Source organism: Pavona decussata, unplaced genomic scaffold (genome assembly GCF_977016875.1).
Source record: "Pavona decussata unplaced genomic scaffold, jaPavDecu1.1 SCAFFOLD_9, whole genome shotgun sequence".
In the NCBI taxonomy this organism is placed as follows: Eukaryota; Metazoa; Cnidaria; class Anthozoa; order Scleractinia; family Agariciidae; genus Pavona; species Pavona decussata.
The window spans coordinates 1,085,355-1,105,727 of record NW_028145432.1 but is presented as its reverse complement, the minus strand read 5'-3'; the positions used below and the strand labels follow the sequence as shown (position 1 = coordinate 1,105,727).

Below are 20,373 nucleotides of genomic sequence, written 5' to 3'. Positions count from 1 at the left end.
ATGAGTCTTTCCCGTTGTTGCATCCTGTTTGCTGTTGTTGTCATCATATTTTGTATTTAACTTTTACAGTGTGATGCGCTTTACCGTGGCCACCCAACAAACTTTGTTTTACAAGTTAGCCATAAAATACAAAATGACATGTTTTCATTAATTCGTTGTGATGTCACTTGCCTGTTGGACTTTGCAAGGAGGCGTGACCGTTAATCAAATTCACATGTCCTGATTGGCTAACTCTTAAAAAAGTTTGTTGGGTGAACACGGTAAGGCTTGTCACACTGTAAATTGTTTCATTTGGTTTTTGTTTTGGTTAAATACGATGGACACCATTTGCTAAGGAACATGTACTGTTAACCAAGGGTTTTTTGGCCCTATTCTGTTACCAGGGAAGAGGCAACTAAACGGAACCAAGGGTGTTACCTCATAACCATACATCAATGCAGAAAGCCTAAAAGTAAAGATAAGTCAATCTGGTTATTAACCAGAGACTTCAACGTGTAAAGAAACATCGTTCGCTTGATTCTCAAAAAGATTTAGCCATTTTTTCAGTGATATTGGATAAGTGTTGTCTTATGGGGTGGGTTTGAAGTGGGTTCTATCTCAAACCTTAAAATTATTTGTCTTTACATTTTTTATAGTGACTTCTGATGAGTCATCTGATGCATTAAACACTGCTGAACCTGTTGTGGGTAATCCCGGGTCGCGCCCATCATCCCGGTGAGTGTTATTTGTGAATGTGACAAGGCTGTTGCCTAAGAAGAATGTCAAGGAGCCCACAAGGCCAAAAGCCAAGAAGTTAGGAGCCCAACATGTGAAGTGTTAAGTGTTCCTGCAAAAAATTTAGGCTTCTGGGCTCCCCTGTTAGGCAGCAGCCTTGAATGAGCACCTATTATAAAATAATTTATCAATGTTTATCAATAATAGAAATCTGATTTGTTTGTATGGGTGCTGGCAAACTGTTAGGAATTATGACAAAGACTGGAATTAACTCTTGGTGGATGGAACAGCACTCAATCATTGTGGCTTGGGAGTGGGGTGGGTAGGGAAGTAATACTCTTGCATGTCTCATCGTGAAGAGTTGGGTATAGCCCCAGTATTTTGGGTGTCCTGTGGCACTTGTGTGACAGTGCCTTTCCTTCAGTATAAATCCTAAACAGTCAATATTGAAATGTAAAACCTTTGTCGCAAGTGTGTGCGTGGATGTAAAGCAACATAAATGTACCTTTAGTAAATGAACCTATCTGGTTCTTTTTTTTCCTTTTTCAGAAACGATGACGAGGATGGTGGCGACCAACAGTCTCAGGTAAATACTTCAGTCTAATTGTTATAATAGACCCTTCTCCAAAATGGCGGCAACAGATTTGAATGAGTTCAAATTGAACTGAATGAAAAACTGATACTAGCACTGGAAAGAGCACGTTTACTTTAGTAACGTTGCAAAGTTTCAGAATATTAGGTGTTGTATCAGCTTAGGAAATGTAAGATTAAATTTGACAAATTTACAGACGTTTGTATGACCGGGGGTATACGTCATACGCCCAGTCACACAAACGTCTGTAAATTTTTCATTTTTCAACTTGCATTTTCTCAGCTGATATTACACCTGATATGCTGAAACTTTGCAGGGTTACTAAAGTAAAAGTGCTCTTTCTAGTGCTGGTATACGTTTTTAATTTTAACTTACCGGTATTTGAATTTTCGGCCGCCATTTTGGAGAAGGGTCTATCGTGTAGCAGCTGCTGTTGAGGGTTGGGGGCCGGTATTGTTCTGTTGTTTTCTAGAAGAGTTGCAAGGCAATCACGTGAGACCTTATGAGAGCTGCTTCATCGCCCAAACACTTTGGTAGCTTTGTCCTTCACACTTGCACTTTGATGAGCATTTAACACCAAAGCTGGCAGATAGTTGTAAAAACTGTTTCAAATGCTAACTGTATTCTAAAACTGGAAAAGTTAAGGTTTCGGGCTTTTCTTGTAAACTCCGTTAAGTTAAAATTATGATCTCAAATAACCCAAAAGTTAAAATATGGTAAAACCAGTAAAGAGACCGTAAATGACCACATCTTTATCAGTAAAAAGTAAACTTCGTTAAAAAAAATAAAGTTAAAGCTTAAAGCCAATAAGGAGTCCTCGAATTATCATGTCCAGGGGTAGGCTATGTATTATATTGGTTGTATTCTTGGTTGCATGACCCCCCCCCCCCCCCCCGAGGGGGTACTCCCGTGTACAAGCTATATAGGTATGTGCCGCTGTGAAGGGTATAGTTTTCAAGCAGTTTAGTGTGGGATAGGGTATAGGAATCAGAGAGTTTTGGTCAAGAATGGGGTATTATTTTCCAGGAAACTGATCAATTGCTTGAAGAATTTAGTCTATACTAGGTTTCCATGGGAATTGACAATTAAGAAACGTTTTTTAGTCGTTGTTGTACACGTAGAAGATTTTGTTTTGGCTGGGCTGTGAAAGTGACCGAGTTTCTGGAAAATAGTGAGTCTGGGATAGGGTAGGGATTTTTGGTCTTTAGTCTAGTATAGGGTTGCAAAATGCAGCTGAACTTGGTCTGGTTTAGGGTAAGGGTTTCCGAATCCTAGTGGCACACTACTACCCAAACATTTTTTGAGCCACCCCTCCCCCCCTGCCCCGAGTGTTTTTTTTTTTACACTTATGACGTGACTATTTCCACAGTGTTTGTCTATCTAGTATTCTTGATCTAAACCAGCACCTTTTAATTTCAGCATTCCCGATCGAGTTCAGTTTCCCTCACTTCAGCTGAAGTGCGTAGTTACATGATGCCACAGGTATTTCACTGCATCCTGCCTAGTTATAGGAAAGCTTAGGCAGAGTCAGTGAAACCAAACTTGGGCAGTTTTTGGTAGTCTTTCGATTAGGCTGTTTTAGACTAGACCTCATATTGGTCTAGACTAGAGCAGAATTGATTAGCCTTGGCTAGATCAGCCTGGCTCCGGTTGTTTAAAGAGCGGATAAATCGATATCCAGCAGATAAAATGTGCTCCAACTAATATATTTATCCGCTCTATAGCGAGTTATCCACTCATTGAGCGACTGGGACCTGGACTATTCTAGTTAGATTTGACTGGCCTACACTAGATTTAATAGTCTATATCAGACAACCATTGACTAGATTAGACTAATCTTATCAATTAGATTAGACTAGTTAAGATGAATTTAAACTGTACTAGCAAGATCAGACTAGATTAACTGAGTCAGACTGGATTTATCATTAGACAAGGTTTAACCCGCAGTGTTTCATGTTCACACAATTTTAACGTATTTAAGGTACACGCACTTCGAATAACGATAACCCTTCCAAATTCGGAGCACACTCTATTAATTTAAACCTACTGTAGGTGCTTCCCGTTAAATTCAACTTTCAGGGACAAACATTTTATGCTGTTCGGTATTCTGTTTAAATCAGTGATGGCAGAATGGTGTACACATTCTCCAGCTAAGAAAATGAGCAAATTAAAGGCAATCGTAATCGTAGTTTTGCACTGAGGTTTACATTAAATAATAACAAGAAGTAATTCATCGATAAGCTGTTCCTAATCTTGCCTTAAACTCTGTTAAAAGTTTGAGACGATTAATTGTTTGTTGATCCTGTCATATTGAAGATTGTAAAACAAAATCAGCAGGATCCAAAATTTTTTTTAAAGAGTTATAAGCTTACGATTCCCTTCCGGAATCTTTTTCAAGTAAGTGAGAGGTTAATTTATGTCACGTGACTTGAGGTGGTGTGAGTCACGTGACATGATGTCTCAAAATAGAAGGAGGATTAGGGCGGCCATCGTTTTGTCACGTGACTCACACCTCAAGTCACGTGACATAAATTAACCACTCACTTACTTGAAAAGGATTCTGCGAAGGAATCTTAAGCTGCTTGTAACCCTTTAGAAAAGTTTTTAGATCCTGAAAGCTAATTTTGTTTTTCAGCTAAAAGTTGTTTCAAAATGCTGTTGACAACGATAAATTGTTGAAAAGTCACTTCGTTTATAACCCAACCAATCATCTTATAAACGCCACTGTGAAAGGATACAGCAACCAAACCTTTTCATTCTGCATGTGTAAATCTTATAAAGTACTATTGTCTCTATCAATAAAAGCCATAGTGTCATGAAAAGCAAAGCACGCATAGTAAAAAACCAAAGCAGTATTCTCATCTTTGTAGTTTTTAGCTTTCAAGTTATGTATTCATCTTTTCAATCCGATTATACCTAAGGTTCATGTTACAAGGCGACTCAAAGTTCCATATTTTCACTTCCCTGCGTAAACAGGATTTCACCCAGTGCAATAACGGTCAATCTTGTCTTTGATATTGGACTGATATTTACTTGTGCAGTCTAGCGCGCTTTGTTATAGACTTTTCACAGTCCCCTTTTTTTCCGTGGGATTTTCGAGACTCGTACGCGTCGAACTCCCGCCATCAGTTTGCAAAGGCGAGCGCAACCTGGGGAGAGTGTCTAAACTACCAAGGGGGGCCCTAGTCAGGGTACTTCGAGTGGGACCGGTCCCCTCAGTAGTTTAGACACTCTCCCCAGGTTTCCTTCGCCGTTAAACCAAAATGGCGGGAGTTCGTTCGAAGCGTGCGAGTCTCGGAAATCCCACGGAAAAATAGGGGACTGTGAACAGTCTAGCTTTGTCAATTTGTTTTTGACAATTCTTATTTTATCGTTCCACAGGTTCCCGAGCCTCCCCCCCAGAACGCTGCTCCTATGTTTTATGATCCATCGGCTTTCAGCCAGCCCAAGGCCCAGGCCTCGCCGAGGAGATCAAGATATCCTGGTCAAATCAGAAAATGAACAATTATTTAATAGCTGAAAATTTTCCCGAGGATTGAAGACTTAAACAGTTGTCTCTTAAATATTTTTTGTTGAAGCTCTGTTGAGATCCGCTGTGAGCTTGAAAATCCATTGCGCCTTGAATCTTGAATTTCGGGCAATTTGTTGATTCTTGAGTTTGCAGCAGATTGCAATAAAGCTTCTCATTTTTTTTTTGTTCCTTTCTTTCTCTCTTTTTTTATTTTATTTTCAACAAGGTAATTTCAAAAAGTCAAACTTTCTTCTTTCAGCCATGAAGCTTTTTTTTTCCCGAGTTGTCCGTGGATCTCGGTATTTAAAAATCCACTTTTTTGTCCAAGTCTGTTTTAAAGAGACAACCGTTTAAATCTTGAGTCCTTATTAGTACAAAACTCTTATGAATGTAGTCAAATTCAATTTTATGAGGGGGGAGTATTTAAATTAAATTAACCAAGAATAGTAGCGATTGAGTGCTGTGCAAAATTGAAGCCCTTTTCCATGTTTTTGAATCAATGTTATTTCAGATTCTCGAACCCTTCGTTTCTTTTTTGTCAAATTTCCAAAGAACCAGATTGTTGGATCTGGTTCCTCCTTAGTAACTATCAAAGTTAGCTGTCCTTTATACACTGTAGCATAATTACAGTCACACATAATTTTCCATTTTTCAAGAAGTCTGAAAACCTTGCAATAAATACAGTGTTGTACTTTCTTTACTAGCTACAGAACACTATAGAAGTATCCTCAAATTTTGTTTCCTATTCTGGAAGCCATTTTACTTAAGTACAGTTTTATTTGCTCTTAAAAATACCGATATTATTTTACATTTTTGTTACCTTGTTATAGCAAAACTATAAACCTATTTATTCTTCCATTTTACTACCTATTCTAAAAGTCATTTTATCAAGTGCAGTTTCATTTTCTCATCGCATACTTCAGCTTAAGTGAGAGGCTATGTTACTTTACATTTTGTTCCCTTAGTATAGCAGAACTTCAAACTATTTATTTTTCCATTTTACTACCTTTTCTAAAAGTCATTTTATCAAGTATAGTTTCATTTTCTTTTCGTACACTTCAGCTAAGTAAAAGGTTGCGTTCCTTTACATTTTGTTCCCTAACTAAAGTAGAACTACAAATCTATTTTTTTTTCCATTTTACTACCTTTTCTAGAAGTCATTTTTATCAAGTACAGTTTTATTTTCTCTTCGCATACTTCAGCTTAAGTAAGAGGTTCTGTTATTTTACATTTCGTTCCCTCAGTATAGCAGAACTACAAATCTATTTATTCTTCCGTTTGCTACCCACAAATATGAAATCTTGTTTTAATCTTAGATCACAGTTTTTATCTAACATTCTATCTAACCGTTTCTATCTAACATCGCTACAGACCTATTGTATTTTGGAAATTGGTCCTCTATTCTGAAAAAAAGAGCCTGTGTCGTAATTCAAACAAATGTAAGTAGAGCCTTTCAGATGAGCGTACGACCACCCGCCATGTTGGATGATTTAGTATTTTGAGTTAGTTCTCCCAACATGGCGGCCGTTTCGATCCAATTTCAGCCATCTGATCTTGACTTCTCGCCATTTTCCCACCAGTTTCTTGGTTTGTTTTCCATCAACACCCAGCCAGGTTGGATGTCTCTCCCTTTTCCGTTCCCCAATTTGGTTGTCGAGCTTCTTAGTGCATTCAAACCAGATCGCGACTGGTTTTGTCTGCCATCTCTCGCAGCCAGATTGGGGGACAAAGTCTTTCTCTTTTTCCAGTTGCCCCGACTTGGTATACTGAGCTTTCTGTGCATTTAAGCCTGTTCGCGACTGGTTTTATGCGCCTTCTCTCAGTAGCCAAGTTGGGCGGCTAATTCTATCGTTGCGGTTTTCCCAATGTAGTTACTGAGCTTCTTAGTGCATCGCACCTGTTCGCGACATGTGTGTTTGCAATCTCTCAGTAGCTATGTTGGGAGACAAAATCTTTCTCTTTTTTTCGGTTGTCCAAGTTTGGTCGCTGAGCTTTCAGTGCATGCAACCCAGATCGCGACTGGATTGTTTGCCATCTCTCAGTGGCCAACTTGAATAACTATATCTTTCGCTCGTGTTAGTTCCCCCAACCTGGTTAGGCTTTTTCAAACCTCAGGATGGTAATGGTAGCTTACCTTTGAAATCTATGTCATCATGAACCACTGGCTTTTTTCTTCAGGATAGGGGGCTAGTCTCCCACACTTTTGTCTTTCACTAGTAATAGTTACACGCTCATATCTTAGCTTAAGCACTGTCTTAGCCTTACAATGATGTAGCCGCTTACTAAGCTGTTGTATCTTGTTTCAACTTTACTTTCTTTTTTTATCCCATGACTTTGAGAAAAACTCGTAATTTAAGAAAACGACTGTTATTTAATAGTAATAATATCGATCATATCTCAGCTTCAACACTGTCTTGGCCTCACTATGGCGTAGCCGCTTTCTAAGCTGTTGTATCTTGTTTCCATTTTTACTTGCTTTTTTTTCCCATGGCCTTTAGAAAACTCATAATTTAAGAAAACAACTCTTATTAATAGTAATTGTTGTATCTTAACTTCAGCAATGTCTTAGCCTCACAATGACGTAGCCGCTTCCTAAGCTGTTGTATCTTGTTTCCATTTTTACTTGCTTTTTTTCCCATGGCCTTTAGAAAACTCATAATTTAAGAAAACAACTCTTATTAATAGTAATTGTTATATCTTAACTTCAGCAATGTCTTAGCCTCACAATGACGTAGCCGCTTCCTGCTTCCTAAACTGTTGTATCTTGTTTCGATTTTTACTTGCGTTTTTCCATGGCTTCCAGAATAACTCTTGATTTAAGAAAGCAACTTTTATTAATGTAAAGAACTGAACTCTTAATTTGTATCCTTTTTTGGGGGGAGAGTTGAGGGTTCGAGAATCGGGTTTTACTTGCGAAATTTTCCGATAAAGGGCTTATTATTGCACAGGCATACGAGAAGTAATAAAAGAAAGTGAAATAATTAACACTTCTTTCCCCTTGTCTGTCTGAATTATTATATCTCGCCACATAGCATTTTGTAACAAACATGCGGAGATTATATTGTGCGATGGTTTTGTAGCGATACAAAATTGAGTTCGGTGCTTCCTATCTGGGTGAGTACGAATATTTGGTCAGTCAATCAGCTGAGTTGACAAAGGTCAATTGGCCAGTACATACAAAAGCGGACGTTTCGAGCGTTACCACGGTGGCCAAGTCAGCTGATAAAACAAAACATTCTTTTTTCGCTCTGCATACGACCGCCAGTTGTCACCCGCCGCCCTTATGGTGTTTCTCAGCCCTCTCCACAGCGCAATAGACCCTTCTCCGAAATGTCGGCCGAAAATTCAAATAAGTTAAAATTAAAAAAGTATACCAGCACTGGAAAGAGCACTTTTACTTTAGTAGCCCTGCAAAGTTTCAGCATATTAGGTGTAATATCAGCTGGAAAATGTAAGTTAAAAAATTAAAGTATTTACAGACGTTTGTATGACTGAGGGTATGACGTATACCCCCAGTCATACAGACGTCTGTAAATTTGTCAAATTTCATCTTACAATTCCTAAGCTGATATAACACCTAATATGCTGAAACTATGCAAGGTTGCTAAAGTAAAGGTGCTTTTTTCAATGCTGGTATCAGTTTTTCATTCAGTTCAATGTTAACTCATTTAAATCTGTTGGCGCCATTTTGGAGAAGGGTCTATTTTGAGCTGTCGAAGTTTGCCCACCATTTGTCTCCTGACAGTGTTGGATTAGTGGCTAAAAGCGTGCGTTCTTCATTCACCTCATCAGTCACGTCTGTGGAAGTGTATTTCCAGGTCAAAATTGTATTAAACTGTTGCCAAAGAGATATCAACGAAATACGAATACGTAGGAAAAGACACTCAAGCCGGATTGCCCATGAAGAGTTCCATGCTCCCCCCTGTCGCTCCCCCTGCGATCAATACATTAAGCCGGGAAATGATATTCGTGTGGTTTTCTTTAACCAAATGACCGTTTACAATGAAAATAATCACTTTTTGCAGTAAATAAGGAGAACAATTTTCGGGACTTAAATGGGTGGCCGTTTACGAGGTTGCTATAGCTGTTTTCTCTTGGTCTTTGATCCGTCTTTGGCTTTCTCGCAGTCCTCGAGTCTTCGTTACCATACTGTAACTTCTATTTATACACGATGGGTTTTAAAGCAATCCTTGTGTGAGCGTTTTACAACTCAAAAAATACGATTCTGATACTAAAGTTATGCTAATACTATATACTAATAACAGTAACACCATCAAGTACACATCAGTTGTTTTGAAAATGTTTGAGGGGTCAAGTTTTTTCAACGTGTTTTTTTTTCTAAAATATTTGGCATATTTCTCGCACAGTTAAACAAGAAAATTTACTTCCATAGATGAAAAGACGTCCACTTACTAGGCTTTCGCACATTATGCTTTCTGGTCTCCTCGAACGCTAAAATGGTGCTGCGTAATATGAAAATCTAAGGGTCAGCAAGAAGAACTGTATAAATACAGTCGAAGTCCCGAATATTACTTCCCTTTATTATTATAATTCTGACCTTTAAGCGGTCGCGGTCACCCTTTGGTAAGTACCAACGAGCTGTTTCTGTTGTCTGCTTAACCTGTTTTAAACGGTCACTTTGTGAAAGGATTTACCACTCAAATGGCGTGCCAAGTATATTGAATCAGAATAATGACTGAAGAATCCATTTATAATGTTTTATTGGTCCGTTTCTATACCATTTTCTCCTTTAATTATCACACCATTTTAACGCTGCAGTTTTTTTTTAACCAAGTAAGTGATTTTGTGATCACTTTCGTGCATGTACTATGCACAAAAAGTTAGACTTATACGTCTAAAAATATAAAAACAAAAAAAAAATTGAAATAAGTCTCAATAAATTTTATTGTGTTTGGCGTGTATTCTGTGAAGCCTATATTAAGCGGTCACTTAGCCTTTCCCCGAGGGTGAGCGCTTCAAATTCGACTGTGGTAAGCTTTTTTTCACCTACTTCTCGTGAGAACTGAGAACAATTTCGTAGGTACTTCGTTTGTAAAAACCGTAACAGCTATTTCAACCAAGCCGTCAATTGACTATGGCGGAAAACTGAAACTAACATTTCTGAATGTGTGGGTTGAATGTGAAAGTTACCTTGGATTTTAAAGGTCTGTTTTGATGCCAAACACGTCTTTACATTATTTTTGCTCAGAAACGCGTGACTTGATCGTCACTAAAAATATGTTGCTATTAGCAACCGACCCCAACACTTCCTCTTGACAAAGAGCCACAACATGAGCATGTGACGTCAATCATCCAATGAGATGAGCCAATGTAATGAGCGAAAAATAAGAATTTGCGTGTGAGTTGAAAACTCGCGTTCTGTGATTACAGGCTGAAAACTAACGACGTTTCCCGGTCTTTAGTCGTCTGGAAGTGACTAACACGTACCTGTACTCCACGTACAGGAAATTTTGCATCAGCGATGGGCTGTTGCGGTAAAAACAGTGACGATGGAAGAAGCGATAATGTGGAGATGAAAGGTGGAAAAGGCGGCAAAAATGGTGGAGGAGGAAAATGGGGTGAGTTTAGTAAACCGCTGATTGTGGCTAACATAATTACTTTTTCAACATTTTTTATGATTGAGAGTTGCATTGAACATTTCCGTATGAAGCTGAAATACGCTAGGAAGCTTACCTGGTAGCGCATTTCAACTCAATGTTCGTTGTCGAAACCTTCCATGCGATAGGTCTTCCGATGATATTGAATGTTTTTACAAGGTAATATCGTTAAGTAAATAAACGCAAACAGGCTTATCGCTTCCTCGAAGCTTCAGTAGTAGTTACTTTCGATGTTTCTTATTTGCATTATTATCACATTCATATTGTGTAGTTTTGCCTCAGGCTTTAAGCTCTTTTAATATGCGGAATGTATCTTGGAGTGGAATTTGACTTTCAACACAGACTTCCTTGTTAAGCTCAAATTTCGTTTCCGGATTTCCTTAGTGGTTTGCAATTGTTCAATATAATGTCCTTGTAAATTACACAAAAAGATTTTCAATGCCATGGAAGGGAGTTCTGATTTGTTTTGTTTGGGCATGAAAATAAGGTTCACACCTCGTCAGGGTTTTTGTTCAGAGTGCTAATGTTTAATTTGTTCAGGATAATATAAGCTTAAGCTTAAGGTTATTTGCTTGGTGTACACGGCCTCTCAGCTAGTAGCTTTAAATCTGCGTAAAAATACATTTGCTTCACTCCCCTCGCTTTAATACTTAACTATTGAACTGTAGACATACAAATTGAAATTGCATAGTACTTTATATGTGATGCTGTCCTTGGTCAGTGCAAGTCCAGGCCTGTTAGCTCCTGTGCAAGAAAACTTAAAAAAATGTGGAGTAGTGAAGTGCGCTAGAGGGCCATTCCAAGTAACATTTTACAATAAGTGTCAAAATTTCTGGGCGCTGATTCAGGCTTCTACTTATACATTGAAAAAATAGACTATGCTGTTTTCTATGGTCTGTACCACTTGAGTTTTAAACATTTTATGATGTCATTTTATGATCTATAAAGGGCGATTTACACGGCATGACTTTGTCGCATGTGACAGGCCTACGACATAAATTGTTTCGTGTAAATCAAACCTACAACTCGCTTACAACTGTCGTGTATGACACAAAAAATGTTGTAGGATTTTAAAACATTGTTTAAGGGCGATTTACACGGCACGACTTTGTCACATTCGACAAGCTTACGACAGGCCTACGACGTGAATTGTTTCGTGTAAATCAAACTTGCTTACGACTGTCGTGTACGTCACAAAAAGTGTCGTAGGATTATTAAAATCCTACAACAATCGTAGGTATAGGCAATGTTGAGTGACGAGAGTTGTGTGCGATCTTTTGCATGACACAAGCAGCGCATGCTCTAGAAATCGTATGCGACAGTCTGAAAAGTGCATAGTTATCCCAATTTTCTTTTTGGATACCAAAAACACTTGCTAAGTTCTGCTTTCTCCGCATAGTTTTAAACAGCGCAAAAATACCCCTGTATTAGTAGGCACCACCCATAGGAAATCTGAGTATCTCAAGATGCACAGAATGTTTATATGCACAGTAACAATAGTAGGCACTGTCCTTAACAGGGCGGTTGTATTGTTTTGCTGCAGACTGATGTTTCTCTTTGGGTGGCGATAAACAGTTGGTGTTAGGGGAAGAGTTTTGAAAACAGAGATTTTTTGTTTGTGAGGACAGTAAAAACAAATCAAAATGATTAGAGGTTTTGGAAGACAATGAAATATCATGGATATAAGTTGTTTAGAAAGTGCCTTAATAAAAAAAAAACAGACAGATGTGGATGAAAAATCTCTTTGTAAGGATCTCTGTTTTAAAAGAAAACTGTTAAACATGCAAACATGTGGACAGTTCCCCACAAATAGAATGCATCCATTAATATTGCCATGCACTGAGTGTTGTTAATGACTGTTGTATAAGTTGAATCCTAGACTTGCTATTTTGTTCCAGGAACTGCAAAGCCATTTGATCCAACATTTAATGGTCCAATAAAAAACAGGTAAAGCAGAAAGTTATCTTTGCATAATAATAAGTATTAAATATAATAATTATATAATTTTTTGTTGGAGAACTTTTTGCTCAAAGTCCAACAACACTAAGAATTCTTATTGTATCTAGAGGTATAGCACCTTTTGAAGTTATAATGTATACAGTGGATGTTAGATTTCTTGTTCTCTCATTTATCATTCTTTTGATAGTGAGAGTTTGGGCAAATTATGGGCCAATTCAGTCAAAATGAATTGTATCATACTGTATGTTCAAGGTGGCTTACAGCTGTACTACAGTTTTCTGAGGTGAAGGAAGTCCTTAATTAAATCAAACTTATAAGAAAAACGCCAACAGGAGTTTTGTTTTTGTGTTCGCAGGATTTCCTCAGCTGGCTTGCGTGATTTTGCTCGCGCGTGATGCTTTCGCGTGCCTTGGGCAGCGCGCATGCTTATCAAAGCTTGCATAGTACAAAAACTGTACACCTTAAACCAGCCCATTAACTAACACTCAGCAAATTTCATGTATTTAGAGCTACACATTTGATATATAATTTACAACAATGAACTTCAAATTTTGTTCTCACTAGATAACACTTGAGTTGGCATAAATATTACTGTCAGGCAGGCCATGATCACACTACATGTAATTAAATTTTCAAATATTTTCCATGTCTTTTTGAAAGAGTTCCTGTTTAATAGTTACTGTTAATTAGTGTTAATTTTCTCAAATGATCATTTTGAAATTAGTTTTTAATCTACGTGTGTTTGACATTTCAGGAGCTGCACAGACATTATATGTTGCATTATTTTTGTTCTTTACGTTGTGGGAATGATTGCCTTAGGAATTATAGGTAAGTAAATTATTATTATACTTTGAATGCAATCCCTGTGCAGTCTCAATACCTTCCTCATTAATTTTATATGGAGTTGTTTTTGCCCTATTGTTGTCATTTTTGTTATAGTTTTGTTTATAGATTAACAAGTGTGATTACCTTTCAATTGAGATTTTTCCAAGTAGGAATTATTTACTTAAACTTTATTTTATTATTTCATGTAAATGTAGTATAATTCTTTTTTTTTTCTTTTTTTTCTTTCTTTTTTTTTGCAGCCTATATAAATGGCAACCCATACAAACTGCTGAATTCAGTGGATTCTGATGGTATGTTCTTCTAGGTTAAATAATAAATAAACATTATGATCACGACGTGTTATATTAAATGCCACAACTGTACCTTGATCATGTGATAACTGGTTCAGGGTTCATTGTTTTGTTTCAGATATAATGATTGGAAAAATTCTAACCTGTGAGGGTTAAGGATGATTTCGAGAAGGTTAATAGGCAAGATCCATCATAATTTTAAGGCCTGCCAACCTTCCTTCCACAACCGTCAATTAGCACCGTCACCCAGAGACCAGCTCTAAAAAAATGGACTTATAAAAAAATGTTAATAAAATATTTTCTTCTTAGGGAATATTTGTGGCTATGATGAAAAAGTCAGGTAAGTTTATTTCCTATATTAAGTTGTGCCGTTTATGATCAAGGACCTGTTTTTGTATGTTGAAAGTAAAATACTTTAATGTGGAGCTGTATCTCTTATTACATAGCTGTAGGACTGTAGGAAACAACAGTCTATATGGTCTCAGATTTGGTTCACATTGTATTGGTGCGGTATATCTTAAATTCGCTTGTTTTCAACACGATTACTTGAATTATTGGTCTTACATGTTATAACCTAGTTTTTAAAGCTGATGATTTTATTATTAATATCACATCCCTTACCTTTATTAATATTTTGAATTGATCATGATCTGAGGGTTTTATGATTGTGTGTCACCTGTTTCATTGATTATAAGAAATGCTTGATTTATTTTGCAGGGATCTTCCAAAACTGGTGTTCTTTGACTTGACAGAATGTGTTGCCGTGGCCACACAAGTTTCAACTAATTTGTTTGGGGCTTCCTGTCCTACAAAACAGGTTTGATTTATATAAAAATCTTCCAAGGGGTTCTTGATCACCCTGTACAAAATAGTTAAAAGAGAAGCCTTAAGTTTAATGATTGTGAGAAGCCTTTAATGATTGAGACTCAGAGAAACTATTAAATTTGACCGTTAAATTACCAGAAGCTTGCCAAGCATAAGGAATGCAGGATTGGCATATGCAGATACCTATTGGGATAAGTTGTACATATCTTAAGTGTCGTTGGCATGTATTAGGGAATTGTTATGCTATGACCATATGCACTTAGGATTGACTTTAATTTTTAAGGTAGCCTTGAGCTTTTGAAGTTTGTTTGAAAGGTTTAAAATCCAATACAAGTCCCCTAGAGTGATGCGTAATAATTTATTGGGCAATTCCAGAAAATATCCATACCCAACCACGGACGGCTTCCATGTTTTAACCCCCCCTTGCCTTCGGAAATTCCAAAATGCGTTACCCCCCCATGCCCTTAGAATTCCATAATCGTGAACCCCCCCTCCCCTTCAGAATTTCCCGTTTTTCTGGGAACTTTAGCAACGCCTATATGAACAAACGAACATGAATTTATGCCTCCTCAGGGCTGTGATCTAGCGGCGCTAGGCGACAAGCTTTACTCTTCAGCGACAAGAAAAACCTACCGCTAGTGGCCAGGCTGTGAAAACTTCTTTTTAAGTCCGAATTTGGCTATAATAATAAACACCATTTACGGCAGTTTTACTCCTCTTTGTTTTCTTGTGCCATTCAACTCCTTTAGGAAAAGTAGGAAACTAGAACAACGCATTGGATGAAAACAAAAATTATTTCTTTCCACCCCTTGTTTTATTCACGCACACAATCCATAGAATGTCTGGGATCCCAGGACTCCTCGCATGCTTCAGTCGGCGTCAGTTTCTGAACCAAAAATTGTATCTGCGATTCCAGGCGCTATCAAGAGAAAACTTGTGGTTTCAATTACCACATTACGAATACCTAGTATTAACTATTTCAAACTCTTATAGCGAGGAAGAAGAAAACCCATTGTCAACAACATTGAAAACAACTTTATGCAAATTTACCGGTGATATGTGATGCGCGTCTTGAAAGTTCGATTCCTCGTGCCCGAGTCCCTCACGAGTAAACATACATCGTTGCTGTTTTGTAATTATCTACTTTATTTACAAAATGTTACTGAAAAAAGTAGCAGCCTTCCAATCGATCGACTCTTACGCCGGAGCACGTGGACAAGATTGCAGCTTGTTCGCGGAATGTAACACGATCGCTACTGAAATACTTCGCTGCGCAAGCAGTACGCTGTGCAAGATTATACTTGATTGTACTTGAATCTTTCGAATGAAAACTTCGGGAAAAGCATTTCCTTTTTTAAAAACGTACAACGTCTACGGTAGAATTCGGCAAGGAACCGGGGAAACTTCAGCGTGGCCGCTCGCTTGCCTTTAAGAGACTTTGTTTACATCTTCCGCGTAGCGTTACAAATTTGCATAAATATTATCGAGATCATCATATCGAATCTCAAAAGGCGATGTCACGTTTTCTTCATTTCAAATTGTAACCGTGTCTTCCTCTCAAAGATGACTGGAATACCTGTCCACTAAACCCAGTAATAAACAGTGAAGGAAGCGAAACTAAAAGATGGCGACTTTTTCGGCCGCTGTTTCACAAGCTGAGAATGGAAACACGCGCGATCGCTACCAGTACGCTGCACATAATTATGCTTGATTGTACTTTAATCTTTCGAAACAAAACTTCGAAAACAGCATTTCCTTGATTAAAAAACGCGCAATAGCCCCCCCATGCCCTCAGAATTCCATAATCGTGAACCCCCCCATGCCCTCAGAATTCCATAATCGTGAACCCCCCCTCCCCTTCGGAAATCCTAAAAGCCGTCCGTGGTATGGTATGGATATTTTCTGGAATCGCCCATTGTGAACATGTGTGTTAAAGAAAGAATTTTAATTATTATCTTGGTATCAGATAGAAGTATAATATTATTGAATTAAATGTTAATGTTATTTTGTTTTCCATTTCTGTAAACACATGCTATATGTCTAGCATACTTCTGTGCCTCATACTGTATACAATATTTAACAATTATTCTGCAAAATCATGCAGCATGTCTGCTGTGTATACATAGATGATGAATATCAAGTGCACCATGACCTTTTTGGACAGTGTTACAATGTGTTGAATAGTTGATGTAGATTACTGTATTACCAAAAATTCTGTTCTAAAGTTGACTATAAAACTTTAGCCTTGTTTAATTTTAACTTTCCTCAACCAATTTGCTCGTACAGGCAGAATCTCTCATGAAGGCTTTATTAAATTAAAACACTTCTTCTGTTTTGCTCACATGTGGCCAGTATTGCTTCCCTGATCATCAGAGGTTTTGTTACATTTGTTTCAGCGTTGTGCCAAGAAGTGCCCAGATCAGAATGCACTAGGTGCCACCGTGGATAAAGCAGACCTTGTTTGTGATTATGACCTAACATTTGCCAACCATGATCCAACGCCAACGGTAAATAATTTCTTTTAGTTTATTTCAGCAGCATGGTTAAAAATGGCCGTTGATCGGCGAAAGCTTGGATTTCAGTTTTTAGTTTTTAGTTTTTAAACAGCAGTGTAAGGCCTCAATTGAACAGTTTTTATATATTGTTAATTGATTGTTCGGTTCACTCTTTAGAGGGGAATATTATGTTAATTATTACGTACTATATAAAGTAGTTGACTATAAATAGTATACATGTATAGTCCTTGCCTTTTTTAATATTGTGTTGTTTTCTCAGGGCTTTTGTTGTCGCTGTTTTGATAAATCTTTTCTTTTAACTCAACAGGAGTTGGCTGACCTCATCGTGAACAAAAGATGTGCTCCATATTACCTCAAGAGCTCTGATGGTTTGTTTCATTTCCTTTGTTGTCTTTTCTGGTGGATCAAATTCATTTTAACAGCAAAGTGCTAATTAATGTTTATAATAATATAATTATATTTAGTACACAACACCATACCACCCTTGACTAGCTCAGTTTGTCACCGAGTCTTGTTTTATGCTGCAGATCATTTCAGTCAGTGGCCAAAAGCCACAACTCCCTGTGATACAGATTAGCCATGTTCCTTGTCTTTTCCACATTTGCTCTTGTAAATAATTGAATAGGAATATATAAACACTGGCCTCCATTTGGCGTGAAAATATGCTCACATATTTGTCCGCAGACATTATCTGTTCAGAGAAGCGAACAGTTTTCCGAGAGCGAAGCTCGAGGAAAACTGTGAGCTTCGAGGAGCAGATAATGTCCAAGGACAAATATCTGAGCATATTTTTTAAGCCAAATGGAGGCTATTGTGGTTGTTATCCTTCAAATATTTTTCGCAACATGTAGCAACGAGCTTGAGTATTTGAACATTTTGTTTAAGAACAGTTAACCGTCAAAAACGTTTAGAGCGTATGTTGTTTTCTGATACTGCTTCATTGACCAGCAGGTTTATCTCTCCTTCTGTCACAAAAGCAAACCGTTCTCCCATCTTGACATTAATTTTAATTTTAAACTTGACGCGCCTTGAAGTTTTTTAAATTGGGGAATATCACTTGGGGAATATCATCGGATATTCCCCAGTTTTAGCTGGGGTATATTCGGTCATGTGAAGCGTTAGACCAATCGCACACGAGCCGAAAATATTTGAGGATTATAATGTTCGATATTGTAGTGGTTTAGGAATATTGTATATTTAATTTATCTTTAATGTATTTCTGTTGTTGTATTTCTGGTAAATGGCAAAAAAAAAAAAGAATAAAAATGAATGAAGCTGTTAATTAAATTTACAATTTTTCTCTCTTCCAGTTCTTAATCGCTGTATACCAACAGTTGTAGGAGATGCAATAACAGCAGGCCTCACGACTGCATCTGGACAAAATGTTAGCACTAGTGACGTTCAGGAAGGGTCCTTGTAAGTTATTAGTATATGATTGTTAATGCCAAGACTGATTCCTGGCTAGTCTCAAATTATTCTGGGTGAAAGATATCCTCTGAGCTAAGTTCGAAATTTAATGTAAACATTTAGCATATTGAATCTTGGGTTTGTTGTTTTATCATAATTACCTTGGAATTTCCACGTTTTTTCAAACAATATTTGGCTATTCAACAAGCCTTTGTTGATATTGATTACAAGTTGTAAAATAATGTTCCTTTTCAATGTTTTCTTCACAGAGCTGTTCAAGCATTGCTCAACCTGCAGAATCTGGGGCAAAAGGTTAGTCAATGTACTATTAATTTTACAGATATTACACTACAGTCTTTAAATTGTTGAAGTAAATTCAAGTTAGAGTAACGACTGGAGTTTTGTGTTTGTGTGTGACTTGTTTGTCATCCCAAATCTTTCAGCATTCGTGGCTCATAAGCAATTAAGTGGCAACATTAAGGCCACCCTTAGAACTTTAATCAACCATTGGCTAGACATTTTTTTCTCAAAAGTTTCATATCATCCAGTGTACTCAGCAGTTGTGCTTAATGATCATTACTTTCAAGATGGTTTTAATTCTATTCTCCACAGTATAAGCTTAGGTTACAGTATACAATTAGACTACATGTACCTTTAAGGTTTATGGAACTGTCTTTTAATTTTTTAGGTGATAGCAGATGTGCAGCAGTCCTGGTACTGGATTCTTGCGTAAGTTTCTTTTAAAGATTTATACAGAGTTTACATGTATTCTACCATTTGGCTTACATGTGCATGTATGAAGACTCAGAGGGTCCCTTTGCAGATTTTAGCAGGCCTGTGCTTGCGATAAAGGGCCATTAGAAATGTGAATTTCTCAAGTGCAACTTAAGGTGGCATTTTGTAGTCCCAAGGCAGATTGATCATGGAAGTAGTTTGCAGATAGACTATAAACCATTGGAAAATGATCATGTTTGAAAAAACCTGCAGAAATGGGTAATTCCAGAAAATATCCATACCATACCATGAACAGCATCTTGGAATTCGAAGGGGGTGGAGTTTCTTGTTCTGGAATTCCAAAGGCATGGGGGATTTTTAGCTTTGGAATTTAAATCACATCTACCCCAACTGTAAGTTTATCTTGTCACTTGTGGTCTTTATGGTAATCCATACTTTCACAACTGTTAAATACCTTCCCAATGGTTAACCTAGCAAAGCTTTTGTTAAACTTTCTTGTGTTGTCTTTGTGGCATCGACTTATTTGCTATATACAGTATGCAAACTAAGCCAAGTCGGTAGTTTGTCAATGCAACATGTATATGACAAAAATTCTAAGTCGACCATCTCTTCCTCTGGCACTTTTTGAAAGAATTTATTGCTCTTGTAATTAGTGTCAAGATTGTTATTGAGACAATTTACTTAAACTAGAATATTTAGTTTATAGTTGAGCCACCGTTGTATAAAATGTTTTTGTATTTAAACAGGGCTATGGGAATTGCCATGGTTGCCTCATTCTTGTACATCATTGTAATGAGGTAAGTTCATTCAGTTACACTAACATTGCCTTACTCAAGCAGTCGTACGCGCTTATGTCCAGAAATGCACCTGATCCTGAATTTGGGTACTTCATATAACACAGACCTTGTTGTCGTTTTTATATGACTTCATGTTTGACAGAATTATGTTTGTTTTAGTAAGAATTAAGGTTAGGGGACACCTTGTGATGTCCATCATACAGTTCATGAATCTCATTAGCGTGCATTTCTGGACATATCTCGAATTATTTTGAGAAATATGATGTGTTATTCAGTGAATGATGCAGGCATACTTAGAAAAAAGAAATCCGAGTGTTCCTATCAGGATTCAACCTTAAAGACCTTCCGAGTATGCCTGCGCTATTCATTGAATAATACATCATTCTCATTAATATTCACTGGGCTTAAAATATTCCATCATATTTATTTCCAAGAATTTATTTGTATGGCAAACGACAATGGTCATGTTCTGTTTGCATGATCAAGGGGCAACATTGTAGAGCTGTATCAAGCTCAAACCCTTTTTATGCACTTATGACTGTTCTTAGGGTAATGTACAGTGG

General features: G+C 37.4%; 2 protein-coding genes across 6 annotated transcripts in view; both read left to right on the top strand.

Annotated features, from left to right (window-relative positions):
• The window catches only part of LOC146488435 (uncharacterized), a 40,036-nt gene extending 32,234 nt beyond the window's left edge, over positions 1-7,802 (top strand). For 4 of the 5 annotated variants that reach the window (XM_085117762.1, XM_085117747.1, XM_085117769.1 and 1 more), the window contains 4 exons: positions 636-714; positions 1,264-1,300; positions 2,726-2,788; positions 4,688-7,802. In XM_085117762.1, the coding sequence (XP_084973888.1) occupies positions 636-714; positions 1,264-1,300; positions 2,726-2,788; positions 4,688-4,807 (299 nt within the window). In that variant the 3' untranslated portion in view covers positions 4,808-7,802. The remainder of the gene's footprint in view (positions 1-635; positions 715-1,263; positions 1,301-2,725; positions 2,789-4,687) is intronic. The other variant, XM_085117754.1, reaches the window with a different exon arrangement.
• A 2,355-nt stretch (positions 7,803-10,157) lies between these two features.
• Positions 10,158-20,373, top strand: part of LOC146488434 (choline transporter-like protein 4) — a 29,819-nt gene continuing 19,603 nt past the window's right edge. The window contains exons 1-12 of the mRNA XM_085117779.1: positions 10,158-10,396; positions 12,334-12,382; positions 13,149-13,222; positions 13,480-13,530; positions 13,840-13,870; positions 14,248-14,347; positions 16,752-16,862; positions 17,179-17,239; positions 18,182-18,287; positions 18,548-18,590; positions 18,967-19,007; positions 19,760-19,810. Coding sequence (XP_084973905.1) covers positions 10,300-10,396; positions 12,334-12,382; positions 13,149-13,222; positions 13,480-13,530; positions 13,840-13,870; positions 14,248-14,347; positions 16,752-16,862; positions 17,179-17,239; positions 18,182-18,287; positions 18,548-18,590; positions 18,967-19,007; positions 19,760-19,810 — 815 coding nt within the window. The 5' untranslated portion in view covers positions 10,158-10,299. The remainder of the gene's footprint in view (positions 10,397-12,333; positions 12,383-13,148; positions 13,223-13,479; positions 13,531-13,839; positions 13,871-14,247; positions 14,348-16,751; positions 16,863-17,178; positions 17,240-18,181; positions 18,288-18,547; positions 18,591-18,966; positions 19,008-19,759; positions 19,811-20,373) is intronic.